The sequence below is a fragment of the Lipomyces oligophaga genome, assembly GCF_038497815.1.
Source record: "Lipomyces oligophaga strain CBS 7107 unplaced genomic scaffold V1516scaffold_3, whole genome shotgun sequence".
NCBI lineage: Eukaryota > Fungi > Ascomycota > Lipomycetes > Lipomycetales > Lipomycetaceae > Lipomyces > [Lipomyces] oligophaga.
In genome coordinates this window covers 1733245-1753604 of record NW_027117787.1, presented here as the reverse complement: position 1 = coordinate 1753604, position 20360 = coordinate 1733245, and the positions used below count along the sequence as shown (strand labels likewise).

The following is a 20360-nucleotide window of genomic DNA, read 5'->3' as shown; positions in this document are numbered from 1 at the left end:
TTCACATGCTCACATGCTCACATGCTCATCTTCCCCGCGTCTCCTCCCAACATCATGTGATGTCATATCACATGACTTCATTTTTTCAGTGACGACGACCCTTTCTCTCGATATGTACTGACTGCAGGTATATCTGCTTTGATCCTGAATTGTTAGACTATTGTTATAGGTTAAACTGAGCTAATTACCTTGTGACTTCAGTTCCATATGCTTTGGGTTCCAGTTTAACTTGTAGAGTTAGCGTGTTTGTAAATGTATAGAGAGGGAAATCGAGTTGGATAGAAGTGACTTACTCAATGTATGCAGAGGAACTTCCATCCAAGGACTACGATCCTGTGGAACATTCATAAAGTAGGCATATATGCACCGCAAAACGGCTTGATGTGTAACTATCATGATGTTTTCCTGTCGCTCGAGCTCCATGATAATGGGCTCTAGCCGCGTCACCACATCTCTGTATGATTCACCCCCTGGGTATCGATACTGGAGCTGTTTAATTTCTCATTTCAGTCAGAATTGAATAAATGCGTACCTCATATTTATTTTCATCCCGAGCATGGAAATCTTCGGGATATTTCATCTCAATCTCCTCATACGTCAATCCATCGCACTGCCCTGCGTCAAGCTCATCTAAAGCCTTCCAAGTCAATTGTCGATATGGTAAATATTTTGCTGTCTGTTGTGTTCTCTTTAAGGTCGACGTCCACACTGTTAACGGCCGATCACCAACAGATTGACGAGTCAGCTGTGGTAATTGGCGAGCGTACTCGCGGCCTCGAGGAGAAAGGTTTGCGTCGCCGCCTATTTTTCCTTCGACATTGAATTGCGACTCGCCATGCCGACTTAGCCATATACAACGCGGCTTTATGTGCAGATTCATTAAATAATACACAATCCGGGACTCGAGATAGGACTGGATCCGATTGATGATCACTTGCGAACCGACATTCACAAGCTTGACATATGTCAGATCGTTGTCATCGATAGTCTCGTAGACTTTTTCGTAGTTACGAATACGATTGCGGAAATCAAGTGCTGACTGCTCAGGGTCCTGGCCAACATAATCAGGGCTTGTTGTCTTCACGTCGATAATGTTTTGCATGATCAAGTCTTCGTCATCACACCAACTTTCAACAAATAAAGTCTCGATATCATGCTGTCTACAGATCCCCTCAACCCACGTCCGTCGGGCCCTCGTCGTATTTGTTGCGTCCAGAATTCCAACCGTACCTTGTTCCTCATCGAACCAACGCAGCATATCCGCAATCGCAGCCTCCGCAGCAACTCTCCGCAGCCGCTCACCCTCTGAGTTAGTCACATCGAAAAAATCGGCAGTGGGATGTGCAGTCTCGATCCGCCGGTAATTGCCCACGTTGAAGCATTTTGCGTTCACCGAAAGCCACTTCAAGTACCTGACAACTGCGATCGTGAGCATCTTTAACTCGGTAGGTGACAACGATCCAAATACTTACTTTTCTGTGCAATCAATGACTTGCCCCGCGCAGGCAGTCCGACCCTAAATTCGATTAGTATTCCTGCTTTTGATCATAGCCTCGTTTCCTTACATGACCACACAGATCTGGAGATTGTCGGCATGAAATGAATATCCACCCATACTGTTTCGTCGTTTGACAAGTTCCTTTTTCGGCTTCAATCCCAATAACGTAATCGCATCAATCAATCAATGAAGCAATATACAATATATTATATACCATGCATAGATAGGTATTCAGGTGCATCTACATAGGCTTGCAGTATATTAGATTTACCATACGCCCGAACATCCAACTCATAGGCATCACGTGCACCATGCGGGACGAGCATTGTCCGAAATAGGAATCGAATTATGTCTGCCCTATTCGGCTATAAGTCACCAAATTATGTAAAATCATGTCAAAAATGAGATTGGAAAAAGGGAAACTTTTGTTATTCTCCCATAACTATACGTAAACTCCAAATTATGGAAATCTGTTTTGTTGCAGAACCGCGCGGCTATGTGAGTTATTCCGTGTTTTTCCGTCGCCTTTCCGATTGTTTGACATTGCTGCCTGTTTAGGACTGTTCGCTGTCCTGGCAACCAACTCCCAGCTGTGCGGCGTATGTAAATAAATAGTAGGTCCCACAAGAACAGAGAACATCACTGCAGAAAAATGTATTTTTATATATTACTGAAAATAGTATAATAAAAAAATGGCTTTGGTACATAGTGCTGGATTATTGTCTACGACGATAGACAATTTTCAAATTGAGCCGGACGTCCATTCACTCTTACGGATTTCAGATCATATTCGGATATTGAATGATGCCCGAACGCTTGAACAAGAGCAATGGATAGATGTTTTACGAGGTATGAATTCTGCGTTGATATCAACCTATTAAATACTAATAAACAGCGCTTTCGCGACATTTGGAACTATCCAAAGCAGCAGCAGAAGCACAGGAAACAAGGGAAAAGAGCACACATACAGATACATTAATTAGCTTGGACCGGGAAAAATTCACATTAGCGAAATCGATCAACGAGCTAGAAGCTTCGTTGCATGATGGCGAACTCACATTAAACCGATTACTGGAAGAGTCTGTTCGACTGCAGACTGACGAAGATCTGTTTGATACATCGCCGAATCACGATTCAGTGGTCTTGCTCTTGAAGTTGTATCGGTCTCTCGGACTATCGCTCGAACCGAATCAAACAGGAGGATATTCAAAAGTCATCGTACGATCGCTCGATAATACCGACATGCATGTTCTTTCGTTAGAACGAAATTATTCGTTGTTTTTTACTGCTAACTTTCTGTGGGAGATGATGTAATATGATAGTCCAATTAAATATCTTGTTCACTCCAACCGCACCAGTCATCGAGTGTAGTCAGATGTCGCATTGTAGGTCTTCCATGAGGACAATTCTGATGAAATTAGCGAAAAAGCAATTATCAATGATAATAACCTACCCAAGGTTTATCCAGAGTCCCCAGATTATCGATAATTCTTCTCATTCTGTCAGTTTTCAAGGCTGTTCCAATCATAATACTACTGCGGCAGGCCTTCATAGCGAACAGCTTGCGGACTCTTGAGCATTTGATAGTTGTCGAATTCGAGGTTGGCGATGGATATTCAATCACCGCATGGACAAGTTCCATTAGATCTTGAATTCCCAACGCATGACCCATGATTAAGGGTACGGAGACCAGTGACACCGTGTCAGCGCTGAATTTGAGCTGAAATCCGTTGTCGATAAAAGTCTGTTCGTGTGTCGAAATTGCAATTTTCTCTATCGGCGTCAAATCCAAGACCGCAGGATGTACAAGCGGTTGCCGCGAAATCACAGAATGCTGTTCAAGTTGTTCAAAATTATATTTTTCGTCGCTCGCATGCTGATCAATTATGAACAGATCAGAACGGGGGGAATGGGAATTCTGAAGAACTGTAAGAATAAAGCCGAGATTAAACTGGCCGATTATACGCATTGACTGAAAATCGTCTTTAGAGATTTCCATAGATGCCAGATATTCTTCACCCCTTTCCAGCGCCAAGTCCAAATGGCCCTTTCCGGAAGCGAGCTTTTGGTCACTATGACCAAGTTTGTAGATGGACAGATCAGATATATTGAGCGTTGTTTGATACTGACAGACCGTAGGATTTAACTGAGAATGAGTGGATAAACTTGGCTCCTTGCAGGTTGATTTGCGTGCAGACTCTATTAGTTGCTTCACGCGGTCATGATCGGAATTAGAATTCTCCTCGATTGAAGTCGGCTTATCTTCAATTGAATGAAGAAATTCAGCAGTCTCTGTAGCGGATTGCATATGGCAGGCAACTTCTGCAGACTCGATTCCAATAAAGTCAGGCAGTCTTACCAAATTGCCTGTTTGCTCTTCAGATTGGCTAACTTCAGTCTCTTCTTGAGGTTGACCGATTTCGTCCTCACTCTCATACTCACTTTCGATTTCTTCTTGACCTGGAGTTTGAATTTCTTCTTCCTGGACTTCTCCATCTCGCTTCCTCATAAATTGAAGTGATGGCAGCATACGCTGCATCTTGCTCCTATCATCTGTAATCTGATTTCTCGTAACCCGAGATAACTGCAATTTCGATTTGATATCGTTTTGATTTCGTCTTGATTGTATTGATCTCTGTTCAACTTCCTCACTGCCGTTTTGAATATCATTCTCGCTGTCATTGTCACTTTCTTCATTATCTATATTCTGACTTTCACTCTTGCTGTTATTTAAATCATGATGTTGATGTGATGCGTTTAAACTTGGCTGCATACTCGATAAAATATCTGTTTTATCTGCTAAATCCGCTTGATTTAGATGATGCGAATGATCAGTCAATTGAGTTAAAACAGTCTGTCTTACTGAAGTAACTGTAAATGACAGGGATTCCAACCAACTAGTCAAAGACTCTCTGAAACATTCCGCAATCGCGGTTTCATCATGCAGCAAAATAATCCTTTTATCGGGCGAAACATTGACATCGATATTCTCAGGGCCGATACAAATGTTAGCAATAAAAAATGGATACTGGACCACATTAAAAGATCGATAACATTCATTAATGCATTTGCTTATGATCGGTAATGAGCAGGGCCGACCGTTCACATAGACTAGTTGCCGATCACTGCTTGTTCGTCCACAACCAGGACTAGGACGAGAAATGTAGCCTTCAATAGAGACATGATATGTAACCGGATCTGGCCGTCGGATCGAACGCTTCGGTGTAATTAAAATTTTGAATTTGTACGGTTTTAGATCGGACACCTGCTTCGGTCCGTATATGTTAACAATATTCTTTGACACATCGCTGTTGCCGGTCGTTGCAAATAACACTGTCCGTTTGCCAGTCCCAGATAGGTTGACAACGAGAAACCGCACATTTTTAGATATAATTCCATAAGCTTGAAGAATGGTTATGCATTTCCCAAACTCGCGTCTTGAGTTTTTGACTAAATCCAATCGACGGACCGGTAGTCTATCTTCAAACAGTTTGCCGATTGTCACGCTAGTGCCTTTGATTCCTGCGATCCTGTTTCGGTCCTTAATCTTTCCGGCAGAATCGTATTCAATTCTCGTAGCCCGCGGCAAATCTGAGGCGGTACAGGTTGTTATCTTCACAGTCGAAACGGCACATAACGAGCTCAGTGCTTCACCGCGGAATCCAAAAGTTGACACGGATTCCAGATCACAAAAGTCTTGTATCTTGGAGGTGTGATGTTTCAGTGCAGTCCCACAAATATCTTGCTCCGAGATCCCATCACCGTTATCAATCACCTCGACCGACTCAATGCCATATTGCTTGAACCGAACTTCAATAGCTGTCGCATGCGCGTCAAGACTATTCTCGACAAGTTCTTTGACTGCTGTGGGTAGATCAACTACGACTTGGCCGGACGTCAATTTGTGCACTGAGCTCTCGTCTATCTTATTAATCATTCCGTTTTCATTTACTTCCCATCTATCTCTAATCTTATACTCTGATTTACTTTATTGGGCGTCTTACTCAGTATAGTCGACGCGCCAGGAACTTGCGGGGATCCACGTGATATCGGGACAACTGTGGCACATACAAACTGCAATATATATTGTATTATACAACTATGAGATGTAACTGAACATATACATAAGAGTATATATATGCATATATCTCCAGAAGATTTGTAGCTGAAGGATATATTGCGTATAGAATAGTACTTTATCAGGTTAAATTACTGTGAATATGAGTTCGCATAATCTTCCATGTAAGTATGCAACAGAGATCAGAATGTGATACTAACCTGATCTAATAGATGCAGCAGACGCTGATATGTGAGTATATTTAATATGGTTCAGTTTTGATTTGGTATTAATTAGAGTAGATCGCTCACTCGAAGCGAGCTTGATGTCTTACGTATACAGTATATCAAGGAAGAGCCTTTTGTGTCGATCCAGACCAAGTTCAATTATGCCTGGGGACTCGTCAAGAGCGAGCGCCGGGAAGAACAGTCGCTCGGAGTGCGATTTTTGAGAGGTGAGTTAATCGTTTAAGCGAGAATTTGCTATCACAATGATGTTGATTTCGGTAGAAATCTTCCGAGACGCGCCGGAAAGAAGACGCGAGTGTCTGTATTACCTGGCACTTGGAAACTTTAAGCTTGGGGACTTTGTCGAGGCGAAGCGATATAACGATTTGCTGTTGCAGCGTGAGCCGAATAACCTGCAAGCACGCAGTCTGAACAAATTGATCGATGACAAAGTGGCGAGAGGTATGTCAAATGCATCGTAGTTTGCTAGCTCACGTTGTCTGATATGCAGTAGATGGCTTGGTTGGACTGGCAATCGTTGGGGGAGCGGTTGCTGCCGGAAGTATTCTGTTAGGAACGCTTTTGCGATCTTCACATCGCAGATAGTCGTTACGATTATAAGGGTGCACGTTTGGGAGAAGCGATTTCACGCTGCAACTCCGCTCATATCTATTCGAACATGATCCGCAGGCATTCAATATCGGGCCATCAGGAGGGCAGGACAGGCGTAATTGTTATTATTTGAGATCATGTAATATTCATATCTTTATCATTTCATTTTTAAAACATTAGTATTATCAATCTTATAAATATCATATTTTTAATTTACCGAATTAGGAAATATCAATTGGGATCAAAAATGACCATGGGCAGCCGATATTGAATAGTATTTGTTTACCTTCAACTATTTGGTGAAATTCTGGACTCTTATTTGCAGGCTAGATAATTTTCGAATTCTTTGATTTTACAGTAATTGTATCTTGTGGCGGACGTTCGGCTGATTTTTGTTTGCGCGAATTGCAGGCTGAAAAATCTGATTTTTCAAGTATCACGACTCTTTGATAGATATCAGGGTCCAGAGTCAGATCAATTTTGGAATTCATTTATTTCAGAAGATTATATGAGCGACAGCGAGGATTATTCTGCGTCCGTGGAAGGTGAATTAGACGGTTCGCACTCCACAGATCGGTGCATTGATCGGTCAGCAGGACAAAATGGTGAATCGACAAGAGTGATGTATTTCTGCCATAGCTGTTATAGTCGGTTCCGTGCTGCTCCAGTTACGGACTTTCCCGCGCTTTGTCCTCGATGTAGTTCAGAATTTTGTGAAATAGTGAGTCATTTTAGCTAAGTTAAACGAAATTTACCGCTGCAAGTTACGCTAATGCTTTGTAGGTTGAGGAAACACCTCCTCGAACAATGCATCGAAATGGTGACGACGATGGATCCGAAAACGAGCATGGAGATCTACTTACGGAGTCGCAATCAAATGGACATTTACACGGATATACTCATGGACATACGTATGGAAATGGATATGGGCTAGCATTTCGATCAAGAGTTCGAAGTTCACGAGGACCTTCCGTTAATCCTGGTAGGCCAGGATGGACACAAGAGCAGAACGAGGAGCATGTCCGGCAATTGCTGACTTTTTTGTCAACAATTATGAATCACGACGATGAAGCTATCCGCCGAATTGTGAGTGAAAACAGCCGTAATACTCGTGGCAGTGCAACCGCTCTAGCAAGTGGGAATGACGATGAAGACGGGAACGGGGAGAGCCAACATCAATTAGTAAATTTTCGTGTTCGACGAAATACGAATACAGATCAAGATTTGTACGATTTTGAAGACAACTCAGATAACTCAGATAGTTCTGAGAGCGAGACTCTGGACCACTTAGCTGCGTATCTCCAGCAAACCTTCACCAGTCTTGGAATTGAGTCTCCAATTACCCAATTCGATGTCGACAATCAGGGTTCTGATGGAATTGAGCCTTTACTCGCGAGAATGGTTGACCATCTTGTTGCTGCTGCTGGCGAAGCAAGTGATTACGTATCTGACCGACAGCTTGATCGTATTGTCTCCGAACTAATGGATCAAGCACCACTAGCCGGTGCACCTCCGCCTGCCGAAGACTCTGCTATCGACTTGCTACCTCAGATCGATCTCGAGTCCAATCCAGAATTACTCGAAAAATCTCCCGATTGTGCTATTTGCTCAGATGCATTCGATGTATCCAAAGATCAAATTATAACTCTGCCTTGTCTACATTTTTTTCATCCGGACTGTATCAAGCAGTGGCTAGCACTCTCAGACTCTTGTCCGATCTGCCGAAAACCGATTTCGTCCCATAATCCCACTTCGACTTCGGAAACACCCTCTCCATCACCTTCAGATTCGGCGCGCGAAAATTCAACTGTCGGCTCCCACTACTCGACAGCAGATGAGTCCATAGATTTACTTGGGCCTGACCTCGACTGAATAGTTGACTAAAAAGTGTATTCTACGGTCCCTAAAATGGAGTGGTGTTTATGATATTGAAGATTTTCAATCACTGTATAAATGTAAAATTTAACCAACACAGCAGATCAGTTCTTTTCACGCTCAATCTCAGAATACAACTGGTTTAACTCTGATTGCTTCTTATTGCAATAATTCTCAAGCATGTCGACTTGCTGTTTCAAAACTTCGATCTCTTGCTTCATGCCGGCCCAATCATTGCCATATCCATCAGATAACGTTTCACCTGCACGTAGTTTCCGCAATTGCCGACGCTTGTAATCGTACAACTGTTCGAGTTGAGTGCGGACCAGTGCAATTTGCTTAGCATCTTGCTTATTTAATGCTTCTTCCTTGCGTCGTTTAGCCGCTGCATCGGCCTTATCGAGCTGCGACTCGAGCTCAGCAAGTTCACGACGTAGTCGAACCTCCTCCCAGTCTGTATCTTTTGTAGCTGAAAAGTCGGTACCTGACGGCGAGTAAGGTGAACGACTGGATCCAGAGATGCCCAATCTGTCGAGATAAGAGTCTGCAAATCCAGCCTGACGGCCGGTTCGAGAGGCACGATTGGATACCAGAGGAGATTCTGATCGATTGCTCACGTCGTAGTCAATTGTAGTATTTTTCTCAAACGTAGCACGTAAAGACGGCGGTATCTTGCGAGGAACTCGAACTCCATGATGCCGATTGTTGAGAATGTGTAGGTACGCCAAACATTGATCTTTACCGACAGTACGATCGGATTTCGGGTTGATTAAATTCCTGCTCGTCAGTACCTTAGTTATTGTCATTCAAGAATAGAGACGACTTACCACGCGGATACAATATCCGTCTCTGGTACATCAAGAGTCCCGTACAACTCGGATAGCGATTCGACTACAAATTAGTACATATACTGCCTAGTCCAAACAAATCCAAAAGTGATACGGTTACATACACGTAATCTGTCCATCGCGATTTGAATTAGCCGTGTAAACAGCTTCGTACTTGCGTCGATCCGAAGGTGACATATACCAGTCAAAGTCATTACTGAGTCCGGACCCTTCAATATCGTCGTCGTCGTCTTCTACTTGCTCGAATCCGGATGTACCGGTTCTAAGCGCGTTTTGGGCAGCTAGTAAGTGGACCTTGGAAGAAGGAACAAGCCAGTCTGGGATTGATTTTGGAATTGATTTGCCCTGTGAGGTGTTAAACTTGGGATGTAGTGTTGATGATACGGCAGAAATGACCTACTCCGTTGATAACGTCGAAGATAATTCGCATCGCTACACAAAATTCTTCAAAATCAAGATTTCCGTCGCTGTCGATATCTATTCAATGGAATTGATTAATCACTTCGGATCAGCTCTGGTTCTTGTCAAATCAATACTAACCTGCAAGATCCCATATTTGTCCAAGTTGCTCATCATTCAAAGTCGAGTTTTTCAGCACTGTCGCTGCTCTGTCTCCAGATAGAAGTCCATTCTGAGGGTTCAATCCAGAGAAGATTTCCCAGTACTTCTGGATTTCCCATTGTTCGAGTTTGTTGCTGCTCAATGTTGCCATAGTGAAGTCAACAATACAGGTCGATGTTTATTATACTAATTCTGATCCGTAGATACTATGATCATCAATCTAATATCCTCTATTATGATCCAGATTATATATAATGCGATATGCGAAGTTAAAGCGCAGACAATACGTATATTATGTTGCGTAGAGGAATTCGTTATGATTTAATTCTGGTTTGGTTATCTGTCCCAACGATATTTGGTCCAAATATTCTTCCCGACAGCAATTCGAACAGCATTTAAGAATGAAATGATTGTCAGAGGCGATTGGACGAGATCCAATTGCTTTAAATCATTAGCAATAAAGTCACTCAGATATGTTTCAACAACGACAGGAAAACCTGGAGCAGCTAAAGTTAGTAGTTCCAAGACAAAATCCAGGGCTAAGATTCCGTCCGATATCAGCACGCATGACTCGCTGGAAACTTTTCTAAACTACTCTGACGCCATCGGACTTGCGAAAAGCTCGACTGTATATATTGGGACGCTGTATGAGTACGTTGTCCAGGAAGCACTTTCTCTAAACGCAAGCATGGCGCTTGTACGATGCGGTGGTAAAGACGACAAAGGCATTGACCTTCGAGGAACGATATCTCTCTCTGACTATGAGCACTCAGATGCAAACCCAGCTATTCCTGTTATTGTCCAGTGCAAATTCGAGACGACTCGCAAACCTGGGGTCAGGTATATAAGGGAATTATCAGGCACGCTTGATCATTTCAGACTGGATACGCTCGCTATACTTGTTGCTCCATTGCCTCTAAGTTCTTCCGCTCTCGATACCATGTGTGCTGCGTCAAGACCGATCGCCTACTGCTGTGTCCCAGGAGCACATGCTCGCGGAACTTTGCATCAAATGATCTGGAACCGCGCAGCAGGCAAACTTCTGCAACGTCTACGGTTGGTCTACACTACTAGTCCAACTGGTAAAATTTCAGGTGTAAAACTTGTCCCCGCAAAAGAAGATTGACATGCTCTATATAGTATTATATTAAGGACGTTTGTCTGATTTCGTCCAATAATCAGTTCCCCCACCTATTCCTGTTCCTGTCCCGGGAGTTGCTCCATTTGCTGCATTTTCCGCTCTCGCTCGTTTGGCACTTTCATCAATATATAATACAACCAACCAAAACGCAAAAATATTCACAATATAATGCAATAAGTACGCATGCAGAACACCATGGATAATAGCATACGTAATTAAGTAGACCAAAAGCCCCTTCGTTATCATCTGTTTACGAATTCCGGTTGCCCGCGGAACCATCTTTCCACTAATCATCCGCTCGACTAGTGCAATCAGCGGCATAATGGCGAGAATATTGTGGTGCGACGAAAATGGTAAATTCCATCGCACAGAAAGATTGTGAATCCACACTATTAGCACTGGAATGTTCACCGGCAGTAACCAAACCATTACCATCAACATCGACACTGAAAAGTTCGTAAAATTTGTCGTAAATGTCCCACTCTGCATATTTATATCAGTAGCTATTAATGATAAATTAATCTTACTAACCTGTGTCTGACTTTTTTGCAAACATAACGACTTAATACACGTACTCGTATGTACCAAAAATCCGACCACAAATGCAAACTGATATGGCACATACGCGAACACCGACACGCAGAGAACAAATGTTGCCAGAATTCGTCGATTACCGCTCAGGAGCGTATGAATAATCACAACAACCATCGGCAAAGACGCAACGGAGGCAGCCTTTAGCGCTGAAAGTCCAGTTAACAGAAACGGAAACGAGGTTGCACCGCCTTGAAGTCCACGAATCAGGCGAGATGGAAATGGATGGCTCATGATCCTGTTGACTGCAGTCATATTCCATTGCCGCGTCTGCGAGTATTCAAGACCTTGCGCAATCGCAAATAAAGCAAAATATAATATATAATACATGATGATGATCAAACCAGAAGCAATCGTAAATAAAACAGGTCCCAAAATCATCAGCTGCATTCCTGTCGTTCCTAGAAACATGTTATTGTATTGAACCGTTCGATAAATAGGCTCGTCAAGCGCTGTGTTGGTCTCAGTCTGGTCCAGCGGCTCTATGAACGGTAGCAACGACCCTGGTGTTAACAGTGATAATGTTACTGAAAAAACTGACGACAATAGTATCAATATCGGAAGCACTTTCACAACATAATACTCAAACGCAGCTCCAAACGAAATAAAAACGCCTTTCGAGTCATATTCATTAAATTGTATCAACACTACCATGCCCACAATTGCCAAGGGAAGAGCAGCCAGGACAGTCCGAAACCGCATTACCACGTTTCCAAGACTACCTAGTAAATCAACCGACGCTATCAGCTCCGGATGCGCATTACAGGACGGATCGACCCAAATTTGAAATTTAACGTTCGGATCATTGCGTGGACTGGTAGTCATTGGAACAAACGGTGCAGATCCATAGAAACTGACGTCGATTTCTCTTGCGTTGGGAAAATATTTCGATTCATGAGGATCGTCGATATATTGACGCACAAGGGGAGCAAAAATCGCTGGATGGCCACACTCAGCATAGTTCAATTGTAGCTTATACGACACTAAACTACTCGAAGCTCCAGTTAAAGTAACTTGCATAAACCCGTTTGACTCAGCTGGTATCTGTAAGCGCGCGCCACCGTGCATATTTGCCGCTAGGCTCGGCCGTACTTCATATTCATACGCATCGTGATCAACTATTTCAGCTACTAAAAAGCCAGATGTGGGTGATACATACGAGTCTATGATTGCAATATATTCATATCGCAAAATATCCTCTAACTTGTACTGTAAATATGAAAACGTATTTCCCTCGAATGGCTCCTGACTCGAGCTTGTGGAAGCAGGTAATAAGATGGAATGCGGAGCCGAATTCGAGCACAAAAAGTTCAATGAAGGACCCTCCTGCTTAGAAAAATCCATGATGTTACTAATAGATGAATAATCCACATTCTCCGGTGTCTGCTCACATAGCATGACATCCAATCTCTGGTCTTTACCGTCGATTTCCAGACTTTGATCCGTCATTATGCTGAAGAAATCTTGAGGCGAGCGATTCTTCGGAATCGGAATCAGATACGCCCGAGGTTGCCGATATTTTCCAAGCCCTCGTAAAATGACCCGCGAATTGCTGTGCACAATCACACTTGGACTGTTTGGTACTTTCAGAAGCGTGTCGTAAGATAAAGAAAGTGGAGAGTACTTCAACGACGATTTCCCCAACTCAGTCAGAAAAACCTCACGAAAAATATTCATTCGCGTGTCTAGATACGTTGTCTGTGTTGGTTCTCGGTCGTCGATGATACCAAGCAATGATTTCACTATAGCCTTGCGTAGCTGATCACACCACACTATCGCCAGATGATCTACACCCGTCCATACAGTAGGGATACCGGTTGTAAAAACCGTAAATCCATTTGTAGATGGCATTAGAGACGAAGTACTTGAATAATCAGAAGGCACAATTTGGTCGAGTTTGCCGCCTGCTATTGAAATCACTGAAACTGAAGCGAGTGGATTTCTGCCAACCAGCTTATCAGAAAACGATTCACGCCAGTACTGATTGATTTTGTTGTAAATTTTGACAATATCCCAATCAAAAGTAGCAGGAGGGACTACATGTGGTGTTGATAAAGTGATGATTGTGTTCACCGAATCAGGCCGGTAGTTTGGTAATGTGAGCATAGTTCTCGCGACAATGCCACCCATTGAATGGCCAATCAAAATCACTGACCGTGGCAGTGGATGATCACTATTGGGTCGATGACTCGAAGACGTGCTCGCATAAAGCGAAAGGATAAACTCGATGGCATCGTTCAAATACTCCGCTTGGTCAAGCAACGTCCGGCCATGGAAAGCTGTGAGATCTTCGTTGAAATCAGCAGTAAAAAAATCCAAATTCCTAACACCTTCGACTCCGTACGATCCTCTTGCACGAGCAGTATCATAAAATTTGTGTGCTGCCTCTGCTGCAATCGATCTTCCCTGCTTATAACTGCCAGCGTTTCCGGGGATGAAGAGAACTGGCACTCCATTTGGTTCCAGCGTCAGATCCAGACCCTGCTCCCGATAAAGATATAACGCATATTTTGATGCAAAGCGCGTGATTGAAGTATCAAAGCTTTTAATTCGTGCATAGGACGGTGCCATATAGACCTGCCGGCATCCTTTCACATCCTGTTGGAGGAAAACAAAGGAGTATAGGATGCTACCTAGCGATAACAGAGTTATCAACATTACGATAACGCTCAAAGAGCTGTTACCTTGGAATATCCACCTTTGGGGCCATCTAGGCCACCCTAGCCAGTTCAGCCGTCGAAGCCATCCTCTAGTCAATCTTCGTTGCCCTCGAAAGTAGTCTTGCCGGTCGCTTGTTGTTGGTGAGCTCCCAGCAACCGCACTCCCCGCCATTCAGCGCAGCAAGTCCAAATTCAGACACGACAAAAGCCTAAATATCTCGCTGACTCTAGACCAATTATAGGCGAAATCCTCAAAATCCGCCGTCTTTGTCAGATCAATTATTACTACCCTATGGTTGATTGGTGGTATTTTCTAAATTACATTCTTTGAAGACTTCCACTTCGGTTGGGATATCAGACTAAGCATGGGTACAGAAACACGGATGGCTAAACACTGCTTGGGCCATGACTGCGCGTTATTGTTGCCAGAACAATGATAAGAACGAGGTCCCATGTATTATTTGGCTTATCTGGTTTTTGCAGGCAAAGGAACATAAAAATCATCATTACGAATACGTTTTGTATATACAAGCAATACCCAAGCCAAACGCTGGTTTTTTCATAATTGAATCGGAGACCGGGTTTGCGTGAATGCAGTAACTGTTGTGTAGACGAACTTAAAAAGTTGCTTAATAGATCTGGATGGTCAGAACACTTTCTAGAATACACTTTCAAAATTGAACTCTTGCGAAATTATACTGTACCTTCTTTTTTTCGTCAATGCTAATTTTACCTGCGCCAGCATTGACAACTAAAATTAAGCCACCAACAATCGACAAGGTTTGAAAGTACTAAAACGATTAACAAAAACCAGACGACCAGTATAGTCCATACCTCATATTTCAGGAAGTCACGATTAGGATGATTGCTAGGATACTGAAGTTGTTAATAAACGACGTGAATGGCTCAAATATACGTACAGTCCAATAATGGTTCACAATGACATTGAACAAACTGAGGAGAACGACCAAGAACAAGGCCGACAGCTTGGTCTTGAATCCAACGGCTACTAATGAACAGGCGATAAGTCCTAAAAATGAAACAAGGACGCGTCCAAATGACCATCCACCACTGATAACAAAACCAAGAAAGAGAAAAATCAGTAAGACGCGTCCAATCAGTTGGATGTACATTTGCCTGTCTTTCTCATCCATGTTCGGTAAACCCGCAAAACGGACTTGGCGGCGAGAAAACGAATCACTCAAAACTAATAACAGACCGCCAATTAAGGACAGGTTCCGTAAAAAGAACTTGGGTTCAAATATCAGACCGTAGCCAATTGCCTGTGACACGACTACTCCCAGAAGTGCGCCAACAGCATATAACGTATATTTCCGAGTAATGACGAGAAACGAGCCGATTAACATTGCGACGACATTGCAAAATAAAAATATAACGACGAGAAATCGCGGAATATGTCGATAGTTGTGAAGATAGAAAACCTGGTCGCCCCATTGCGACATGATTCTCACTGAGTCTTCAATAAAGGTCGCGACAATCAAAAATCTGCCAATCGCAGGCAGATATGGTCTAATGGGACCGGAAACAGAGTCCACAAGCTCTTCGATCTTGTTTGACTGCTCGCGGAACATGTCCAAAGGAGACGGATCAGCTGAAGCTGCGTGCGAAGGACCACGTCGACCGGTATTATTGACTGACATCGGCATCACATGGAACTGCCGTGACGCTGTTCCGCGAATAGACATTGGCACTCGATTACGTACTAGTCCTTTCTGTGTGCAAGATCTATATTAAAACTTCGCGTAATAAGTGTCCAATTGGACTCGATCTTGTTATTCGATTTCTCTGATTCTTACGCGGTAAATATGGTACTGCAGCTCCTCGAGGAGCGCGTCTTAACCCAGATCAGCATACTCCTATATATCACGTGCAATGAATCACGTGAAAGGGACACGTGAAGTCAGGTGAAATACTGAAAGTGCGCATGGTTCAGTTCAATGGAGGTTTGAACCCTGTAGGGTTTGGAGCAGCTGGTTGAATATGTGACTGCCGCGTTGATAGGGTTAACTTGTGCGCACCCGAGAAGCGAGTCTGCGAGAATCATATTGTGCTGGATCAGCTGGATAATTGTTCAATTTTGTTTAGATATTAGACACAATTTCGCGGAATTACCAAACGATTTTAGTACTGAAATACGCTTGGGAGACAGATCGGTAGCTTATTCTTATTTTATTCATCGAATTTATTTGAAAATTTCATCAAAATGAGCAAAATTTCTGTCGCAGGAGTCCGTGGTAGCGTCCAGCAGCTTTTGGACTATTCTCAGTCCACGAAGAAGCGCAACTTTCTTGAGACTGTAGAGCTTCAGATTGGTCTGAAGAACTATGATACTCAGAGGTATGCAGAGTTGCTTCATTTTTATTAGAAATTTTTGTTTAACCAGCCAATCCAGAGATAAGCGTTTCTCGGGTACCATTAAGCTTCCCCAGGTCCCTCGTCCTAACATGACCATCTGCGTCTTTGGTGATGCTCACGATGTTGACCGTGCTAAACACATTGGTGTTGATGCTATGTCTGTTGAGGACCTTAAGAAGCTCAACAAGAACAAGAAGCTTATTAAGAAGCTTGCTAAGAAGTACCAGGCATTCATTGCCTCTGAGGTTCTCATTAAGCAAGTTCCTCGTCTTCTTGGGCCTCAGCTTTCTAAGGCAGGAAAGTTCCCTACTCCGGTTTCCCATGCTGATGATCTTTATGGAAAGATTACTGAGGTCCGTTCAACCGTCAAGTTTCAGCTGAAGAAGGTTCTCTGCCTTGCTGTTGCTGTTGGTAACGTCGACATGGATGAGGATCAACTTATTACTCAAATTTTGATTGCTTCTAACTTCCTTGTCTCGCTTTTGAAGAAGAACTGGCAAAATGTTGGTTCTCTTGTGATCAAGAGTACCATGGGACCGTCTTTCCGCATCTACTAAGCATATGTATTTGTAGGTTTTAGGGATAATAAAAGTTTTGATCTCAAAAGGTTATTGTAATTTTCCAATGTGCTTCTATTCTGTAAGATGCACTACACCTTAAACGAGTGACATATTAGTAATGGAATCTTAAATTGAAAATAATTACATATCCATTTTTTATTGGCTCATACAGAATGTAGACGATATATTGTCATTTAATATATAAAACAAATGTAGATTAATATATAGATATAGAAGGTAGATTCAGAAATCAAGCTAAAAACTTTTTTTGAATTCACTTAATGTTGATCGTAGCAGTTGATGCTGTATTCCGAGCATAGAAAATGGCCCGGATCTTGTAGGTTTGTGACGAGAATAAAATATGAGACTGAACATTTAAGTTAACAGGAACTGTGATTTGGATGCAGAGGATCAGTATCAGGATTTGGATCAGGACCAAATTTAGTCAATCTTAATAGATGCATAAATCCGGCGCACGAAAAAGAAACTCGTCAAAAATCCTACAGTGCCAGTCATTAAAAATACAACGAAACAAATCAGAAGACTGTATCCGATATAAAGCACGTTCGACACCATTCCGCTCAATTCGAGTTTGGATACCCAATACAACAGCGCATGCACAAACACATACATTGCACATGAACCAGCTGTTAAGAAAGACCGCCATTGCCAGTTATAATTCTCGGAGCAAAGGAGGAAGTAAGTCATCAGAATGGTCACGGTCGCGCACGTTAAAATCAAAATTAAGTAGCATAAGAATAAAAACCCAAACATGTAGTACACTTTATGAAACCAGATTGAGTTCATGATGAAATATAACTCCACGAAAATCGCGCCAAATGGTAGTATTCCTCCGAGAAGCATACTAGGCACTAAACGCATGTAAATCGCCTGATCAGGCACTTGGCGGGGAATCTGGTTTGTCCGGACAGGACTATCAAAAGCCGGCGCTTTGAAGCCAAAATATGACCCAGCAGCGGAAAGAGGGACGGAGATCGTGAACCAAATGACAACAAGCGCAATCATTGTTCCGAATGGGACAGCTCCAGACGATTCAGAATAAATCAAAAAGAAATTCAGGAACAGGAAAACCGCGAAAATTGAGCACGGAACAAGCAACGGTGTCGCAATGATGTTCATCTTCCAGCCTTCGCCTCCAAACGTTTTGAAAGCGCGTGCGGAGACATATCCACCAATAAATCCGAACAGAGTGTAAAGAATGATCACGACAGTTGCAAGAGCACCTCGACTGGATGGAGAAAGGAACCCGAGCAGTGCAAACAGAATTGTAAACGCAGTCATTATAAATATTTGTGCACCGCTGCCAAGTAAAACGGATAGAACAAGAGGGAAACGTGGCGAGCGGAAAACATCACCATGGACAAGCTTCCAGCCTGAATCTTCCTGGACATCTTCGTTAAGATCTAGCTGGTTATACCGCGCAATATCCTTATGTAAGGTACGAAGAAGAATCATGCCAACCATGCCGGTCAGGAAAATAACAACAACAGTAGAGTTGATCAATGAAAACCAATGAATTCGGGGATCATAGACATGCAGATACTTGTCCCATCGAGTGGCCCAGGGTGTTGCAGATTGAGTCCAGTATACGGAGTAGGTGAATGTGACTTTCGTGTTGCCATCACGGTTGAGTTGTTGCATATCCGTAACAGTGCAGTCTTCAACAACGTCGACATCGTTGGCGACATTTTTTCTCGACACTGGCTGAACGACAACTCCTACAACGCGATACTTGCCTGCACGAGTTTGATGATATTCAATGAAAATATCATAGTGCGTGTTAAAATAAGGTTCCTTATCTTCACCAATCGTTCCGAGCTCGAAGCCAACAGAATAGAACTGTGTTTTGGTGACTTCATCTTGCTTGATCCGGGCTGCAGGGAGACCATCTATAAGCCAGTTGAGCGCATATTCTTGGCGTATACGACGATTAACGAATTTGGCAGCCCGAGATTCGTAAATCTGCGTACAGAGAGTTTTGCAGGTCTCGTTTTTGGCCATGCGAAGATCAAAGGGTGAATCAAAGATTCGATCACCGAACAGAATCGAGCCCAGAGATTCAGCCTGCTTTTTGGGTTCTAATCATTATTAGTTACTCTAACAGTCTATAATATTCGAATCACATACCACGATTGGTAGGTTTACAGAAATGGAAAGCGGGATGATAATCTGTGATTTTGTTAGCATAGTTACCGGCTTCATTAAATCGCTAGACGGGATCATCGCAGAAAAATATAGCTAACGTAGAAAAAGCTGTGCAGCAAAGTCGACTTCGTCACTCATGCCGGCCAGTGATCAGGACGGTGCTCTACTTTTTCGATGCCGCAAGAGAACGCTGCAAAGCAATCAAGCCAAAAAAAATTACTTACAATCATAAGAAATCACAGAACGTAAATTGTCCTGTATATCGATTGATGGAGTGACACTATTCACAAGCAAAGGAACCGGATCGTTCTCTTCATAGTCTGTCGGCGCAACTCCAGGTAGATAGAATCCTGCTACCTGGCGAAGGCTTGCCAGAACGAAAACGAGCAGCCAAGCATGGATCAAAGGAGCTTTGAACCGATCCATGACGACGGAGAAAAAGAGAGCAGCGCAATTGACTTGAAATAACTTGATTTGAATATACACGCAATCTGCCTTTTGCCTAGTATTTCTGGGACGAAATCTGGCAATTAGACGAAGAGCAAGGGGCAAATCCACGCTGCAGCACCCGGAGCTGCATCCGCATTGTACGTCCACGTGATGTATCACGTGGACATTGGGAGATGATGCTGAGCCAGCGTGGAAAGTCTGGGTTCAGGGCCATCGCGTCTAGGGGAGTTCAGGGGACATGGTTCGTCGGGTTCTGCTTTGTTGAGATTGTAGTCGAATCAGATCAAAGAGTGATTATGTAATTCCAACAATTTCAGCATGCGAAATCGCTATGAACTGAGCAGAAGACCAGCTAGTTGCTCCTCAAGTAGCCTAGTTTGAGCGGTAGGGGTTGTACTCGCAGTTTCTGAAAGGATGTATCGAATAACACAGCATTGGCTATTACAAAAACTAATTTCACAATGATTCTAGTCAAATAGCATCCCAATGTTTTAACCCAATGGTCCTCACACAGGAGAACCGAGAGAACTCGCAAAGCTAAGATCATCTAATTTTGTTGATGACCGGTTGCTCACAATCTCAAAATGACGTCAAACTTTCAAGCCGAGTCCCCATCCGAGTAGCCATCCGAATGCGAATTCAGATATCAAGTTCCGAAGAATTCATCAAAGTTGTACCCTCCTTTAACTCGACTAACCCCGAATATCCAGCCAGGATCAGCCATCAGCCCAAACGTTT

The 20360-nt window shown here is 43.1% G+C and overlaps 11 protein-coding genes across 11 annotated transcripts; 5 read left to right on the top strand and 6 right to left on the bottom strand.

Annotated features, from left to right (window-relative positions):
- Positions 1–77: 77 nt before the first annotated feature.
- Positions 78–1615, bottom strand: V1516DRAFT_663963 (6-phosphofructo-2-kinase-domain-containing protein; the record flags this gene model as incomplete). The annotated part of the gene is made up of 6 exons (XM_066920554.1): positions 78–144; positions 189–228; positions 294–483; positions 533–1419; positions 1473–1516; positions 1566–1615. 6 exons carry the CDS (start codon positions 1613–1615, stop codon positions 78–80), a joined length of 1278 nt encoding a protein of 425 aa, XP_066778490.1.
- A 575-nt stretch (positions 1616–2190) lies between these two features.
- Positions 2191–2812, top strand: V1516DRAFT_621920 (Spc24 subunit of Ndc80-domain-containing protein; the record flags this gene model as incomplete). Its single annotated transcript, XM_066919553.1, has 2 exons — positions 2191–2347; positions 2394–2812. 2 exons carry the CDS (start codon positions 2191–2193, stop codon positions 2810–2812), a joined length of 576 nt encoding a protein of 191 aa, XP_066778489.1.
- On the bottom strand, positions 2640–5483 carry V1516DRAFT_308052 (uncharacterized protein). The gene is made up of 2 exons (XM_066918883.1): positions 2952–5483; positions 2640–2906 (listed from the first exon to the last, which is right to left on the bottom strand). Exons 1-2 carry the CDS (start codon positions 5433–5435, stop codon positions 2826–2828), a joined length of 2565 nt encoding a protein of 854 aa, XP_066778488.1. The 5' UTR covers positions 5436–5483; the 3' UTR covers positions 2640–2825.
- A 235-nt stretch (positions 5484–5718) lies between these two features.
- V1516DRAFT_663960 (uncharacterized protein) lies at positions 5719–6388 on the top strand (the record flags this gene model as incomplete). The annotated part of the gene is made up of 5 exons (XM_066920553.1): positions 5719–5740; positions 5789–5807; positions 5858–6009; positions 6065–6244; positions 6297–6388. 5 exons carry the CDS (start codon positions 5719–5721, stop codon positions 6386–6388), a joined length of 465 nt encoding a protein of 154 aa, XP_066778487.1.
- A 514-nt stretch (positions 6389–6902) lies between these two features.
- V1516DRAFT_695606 (uncharacterized protein) lies at positions 6903–8266 on the top strand (the record flags this gene model as incomplete). The annotated part of the gene is made up of 2 exons (XM_066923998.1): positions 6903–7115; positions 7178–8266. The coding sequence occupies 2 exons, from the start codon at positions 6903–6905 to the stop codon at positions 8264–8266; spliced, it is 1302 nt and encodes a 433-aa protein (XP_066778486.1).
- A 26-nt stretch (positions 8267–8292) lies between these two features.
- V1516DRAFT_636872 (actin cytoskeleton-regulatory complex protein END3-domain-containing protein) lies at positions 8293–10076 on the bottom strand. The gene is made up of 5 exons (XM_066920036.1): positions 9658–10076; positions 9518–9594; positions 9222–9462; positions 9097–9160; positions 8293–9046 (listed from the first exon to the last, which is right to left on the bottom strand). Exons 1-5 carry the CDS (start codon positions 9827–9829, stop codon positions 8374–8376), a joined length of 1227 nt encoding a protein of 408 aa, XP_066778485.1. The 5' UTR covers positions 9830–10076; the 3' UTR covers positions 8293–8373.
- Positions 10064–11002, top strand: V1516DRAFT_674131 (uncharacterized protein). The gene has a single exon (XM_066922043.1). The coding sequence runs from the start codon at positions 10085–10087 to the stop codon at positions 10802–10804; it is 720 nt and encodes a 239-aa protein (XP_066778484.1). The 5' UTR covers positions 10064–10084; the 3' UTR covers positions 10805–11002.
- On the bottom strand, positions 10752–14387 carry V1516DRAFT_674129 (PGAP1-like protein-domain-containing protein). Its single transcript, XM_066922042.1, has 2 exons — positions 11351–14387; positions 10752–11302 (listed from the first exon to the last, which is right to left on the bottom strand). Exons 1-2 carry the CDS (start codon positions 14240–14242, stop codon positions 10826–10828), a joined length of 3369 nt encoding a protein of 1122 aa, XP_066778483.1. The 5' UTR covers positions 14243–14387; the 3' UTR covers positions 10752–10825.
- A 156-nt stretch (positions 14388–14543) lies between these two features.
- V1516DRAFT_674124 (SURF4 family-domain-containing protein) lies at positions 14544–15898 on the bottom strand. The gene is made up of 4 exons (XM_066922041.1): positions 14991–15898; positions 14905–14946; positions 14775–14861; positions 14544–14708 (listed from the first exon to the last, which is right to left on the bottom strand). The coding sequence occupies exons 1-4, from the start codon at positions 15774–15776 to the stop codon at positions 14700–14702; spliced, it is 924 nt and encodes a 307-aa protein (XP_066778482.1). The 5' UTR covers positions 15777–15898; the 3' UTR covers positions 14544–14699.
- Positions 15899–16156: 258 nt separating this feature from the next.
- Positions 16157–17155, top strand: V1516DRAFT_674120 (60S ribosomal protein uL1). The gene is made up of 2 exons (XM_066922040.1): positions 16157–16428; positions 16484–17155. The coding sequence occupies exons 1-2, from the start codon at positions 16295–16297 to the stop codon at positions 17001–17003; spliced, it is 654 nt and encodes a 217-aa protein (XP_066778481.1). The 5' UTR covers positions 16157–16294; the 3' UTR covers positions 17004–17155.
- V1516DRAFT_674118 (uncharacterized protein) lies at positions 17117–19696 on the bottom strand. Its single transcript, XM_066922039.1, has 3 exons — positions 19397–19696; positions 19155–19196; positions 17117–19105 (listed from the first exon to the last, which is right to left on the bottom strand). Exons 1-3 carry the CDS (start codon positions 19596–19598, stop codon positions 17448–17450), a joined length of 1902 nt encoding a protein of 633 aa, XP_066778480.1. The 5' UTR covers positions 19599–19696; the 3' UTR covers positions 17117–17447.
- Positions 19697–20360: the final 664 nt, after the last annotated feature.

What these genes read in the sequence shown, in the direction of transcription:
- V1516DRAFT_308052 (XM_066918883.1), bottom strand. Translation starts at nt 5,435, where the DNA reads ATGATTAATAAGATAGACGAGAGCTCAGTGCACAAATTGACGTCCGGC. An exon ending in GGACTCTGGATAAACCTTGG is followed by an intron (nt 2,907 to 2,951) that starts GTAGGTTATTAT and finishes TAATTTCATCAG; the next exon opens with AATTGTCCTCATGGAAGACC.
- V1516DRAFT_636872 (XM_066920036.1), bottom strand. Translation starts at nt 9,829, where the DNA reads ATGGCAACATTGAGCAGCAACAAACTCGAACAATGGGAAATCCAGAAG. An exon ending in TCTTCGACGTTATCAACGGA is followed by an intron (nt 9,463 to 9,517) that starts GTAGGTCATTTC and finishes AACACCTCACAG; the next exon opens with GGCAAATCAATTCCAAAATC. An exon ending in ACGGATATTGTATCCGCGTG is followed by an intron (nt 9,047 to 9,096) that starts GTAAGTCGTCTC and finishes ACTGACGAGCAG; the next exon opens with GAATTTAATCAACCCGAAAT.
- V1516DRAFT_674131 (XM_066922043.1), top strand. Translation starts at nt 10,085, where the DNA reads ATGATTGTCAGAGGCGATTGGACGAGATCCAATTGCTTTAAATCATTA.
- V1516DRAFT_674129 (XM_066922042.1), bottom strand. Translation starts at nt 14,242, where the DNA reads ATGGCGGGGAGTGCGGTTGCTGGGAGCTCACCAACAACAAGCGACCGG. An exon ending in TGCAAAAAAGTCAGACACAG is followed by an intron (nt 11,303 to 11,350) that starts GTTAGTAAGATT and finishes ATAAATATGCAG; the next exon opens with AGTGGGACATTTACGACAAA.
- V1516DRAFT_674124 (XM_066922041.1), bottom strand. Translation starts at nt 15,776, where the DNA reads ATGTCTATTCGCGGAACAGCGTCACGGCAGTTCCATGTGATGCCGATG. An exon ending in TTGTGAACCATTATTGGACT is followed by an intron (nt 14,947 to 14,990) that starts GTACGTATATTT and finishes TAACAACTTCAG; the next exon opens with TATCCTAGCAATCATCCTAA. An exon ending in GTGACTTCCTGAAATATGAG is followed by an intron (nt 14,862 to 14,904) that starts GTATGGACTATA and finishes TAATCGTTTTAG; the next exon opens with TACTTTCAAACCTTGTCGAT.
- V1516DRAFT_674120 (XM_066922040.1), top strand. Translation starts at nt 16,295, where the DNA reads ATGAGCAAAATTTCTGTCGCAGGAGTCCGTGGTAGCGTCCAGCAGCTT. An exon ending in AAGAACTATGATACTCAGAG is followed by an intron (nt 16,429 to 16,483) that starts GTATGCAGAGTT and finishes CAGCCAATCCAG; the next exon opens with AGATAAGCGTTTCTCGGGTA.
- V1516DRAFT_674118 (XM_066922039.1), bottom strand. Translation starts at nt 19,598, where the DNA reads ATGGATCGGTTCAAAGCTCCTTTGATCCATGCTTGGCTGCTCGTTTTC. An exon ending in TTCTGTGATTTCTTATGATT is followed by an intron (nt 19,197 to 19,396) that starts GTAAGTAATTTT and finishes ACAAAATCACAG; the next exon opens with ATTATCATCCCGCTTTCCAT. An exon ending in CTGTAAACCTACCAATCGTG is followed by an intron (nt 19,106 to 19,154) that starts GTATGTGATTCG and finishes AATAATGATTAG; the next exon opens with AACCCAAAAAGCAGGCTGAA.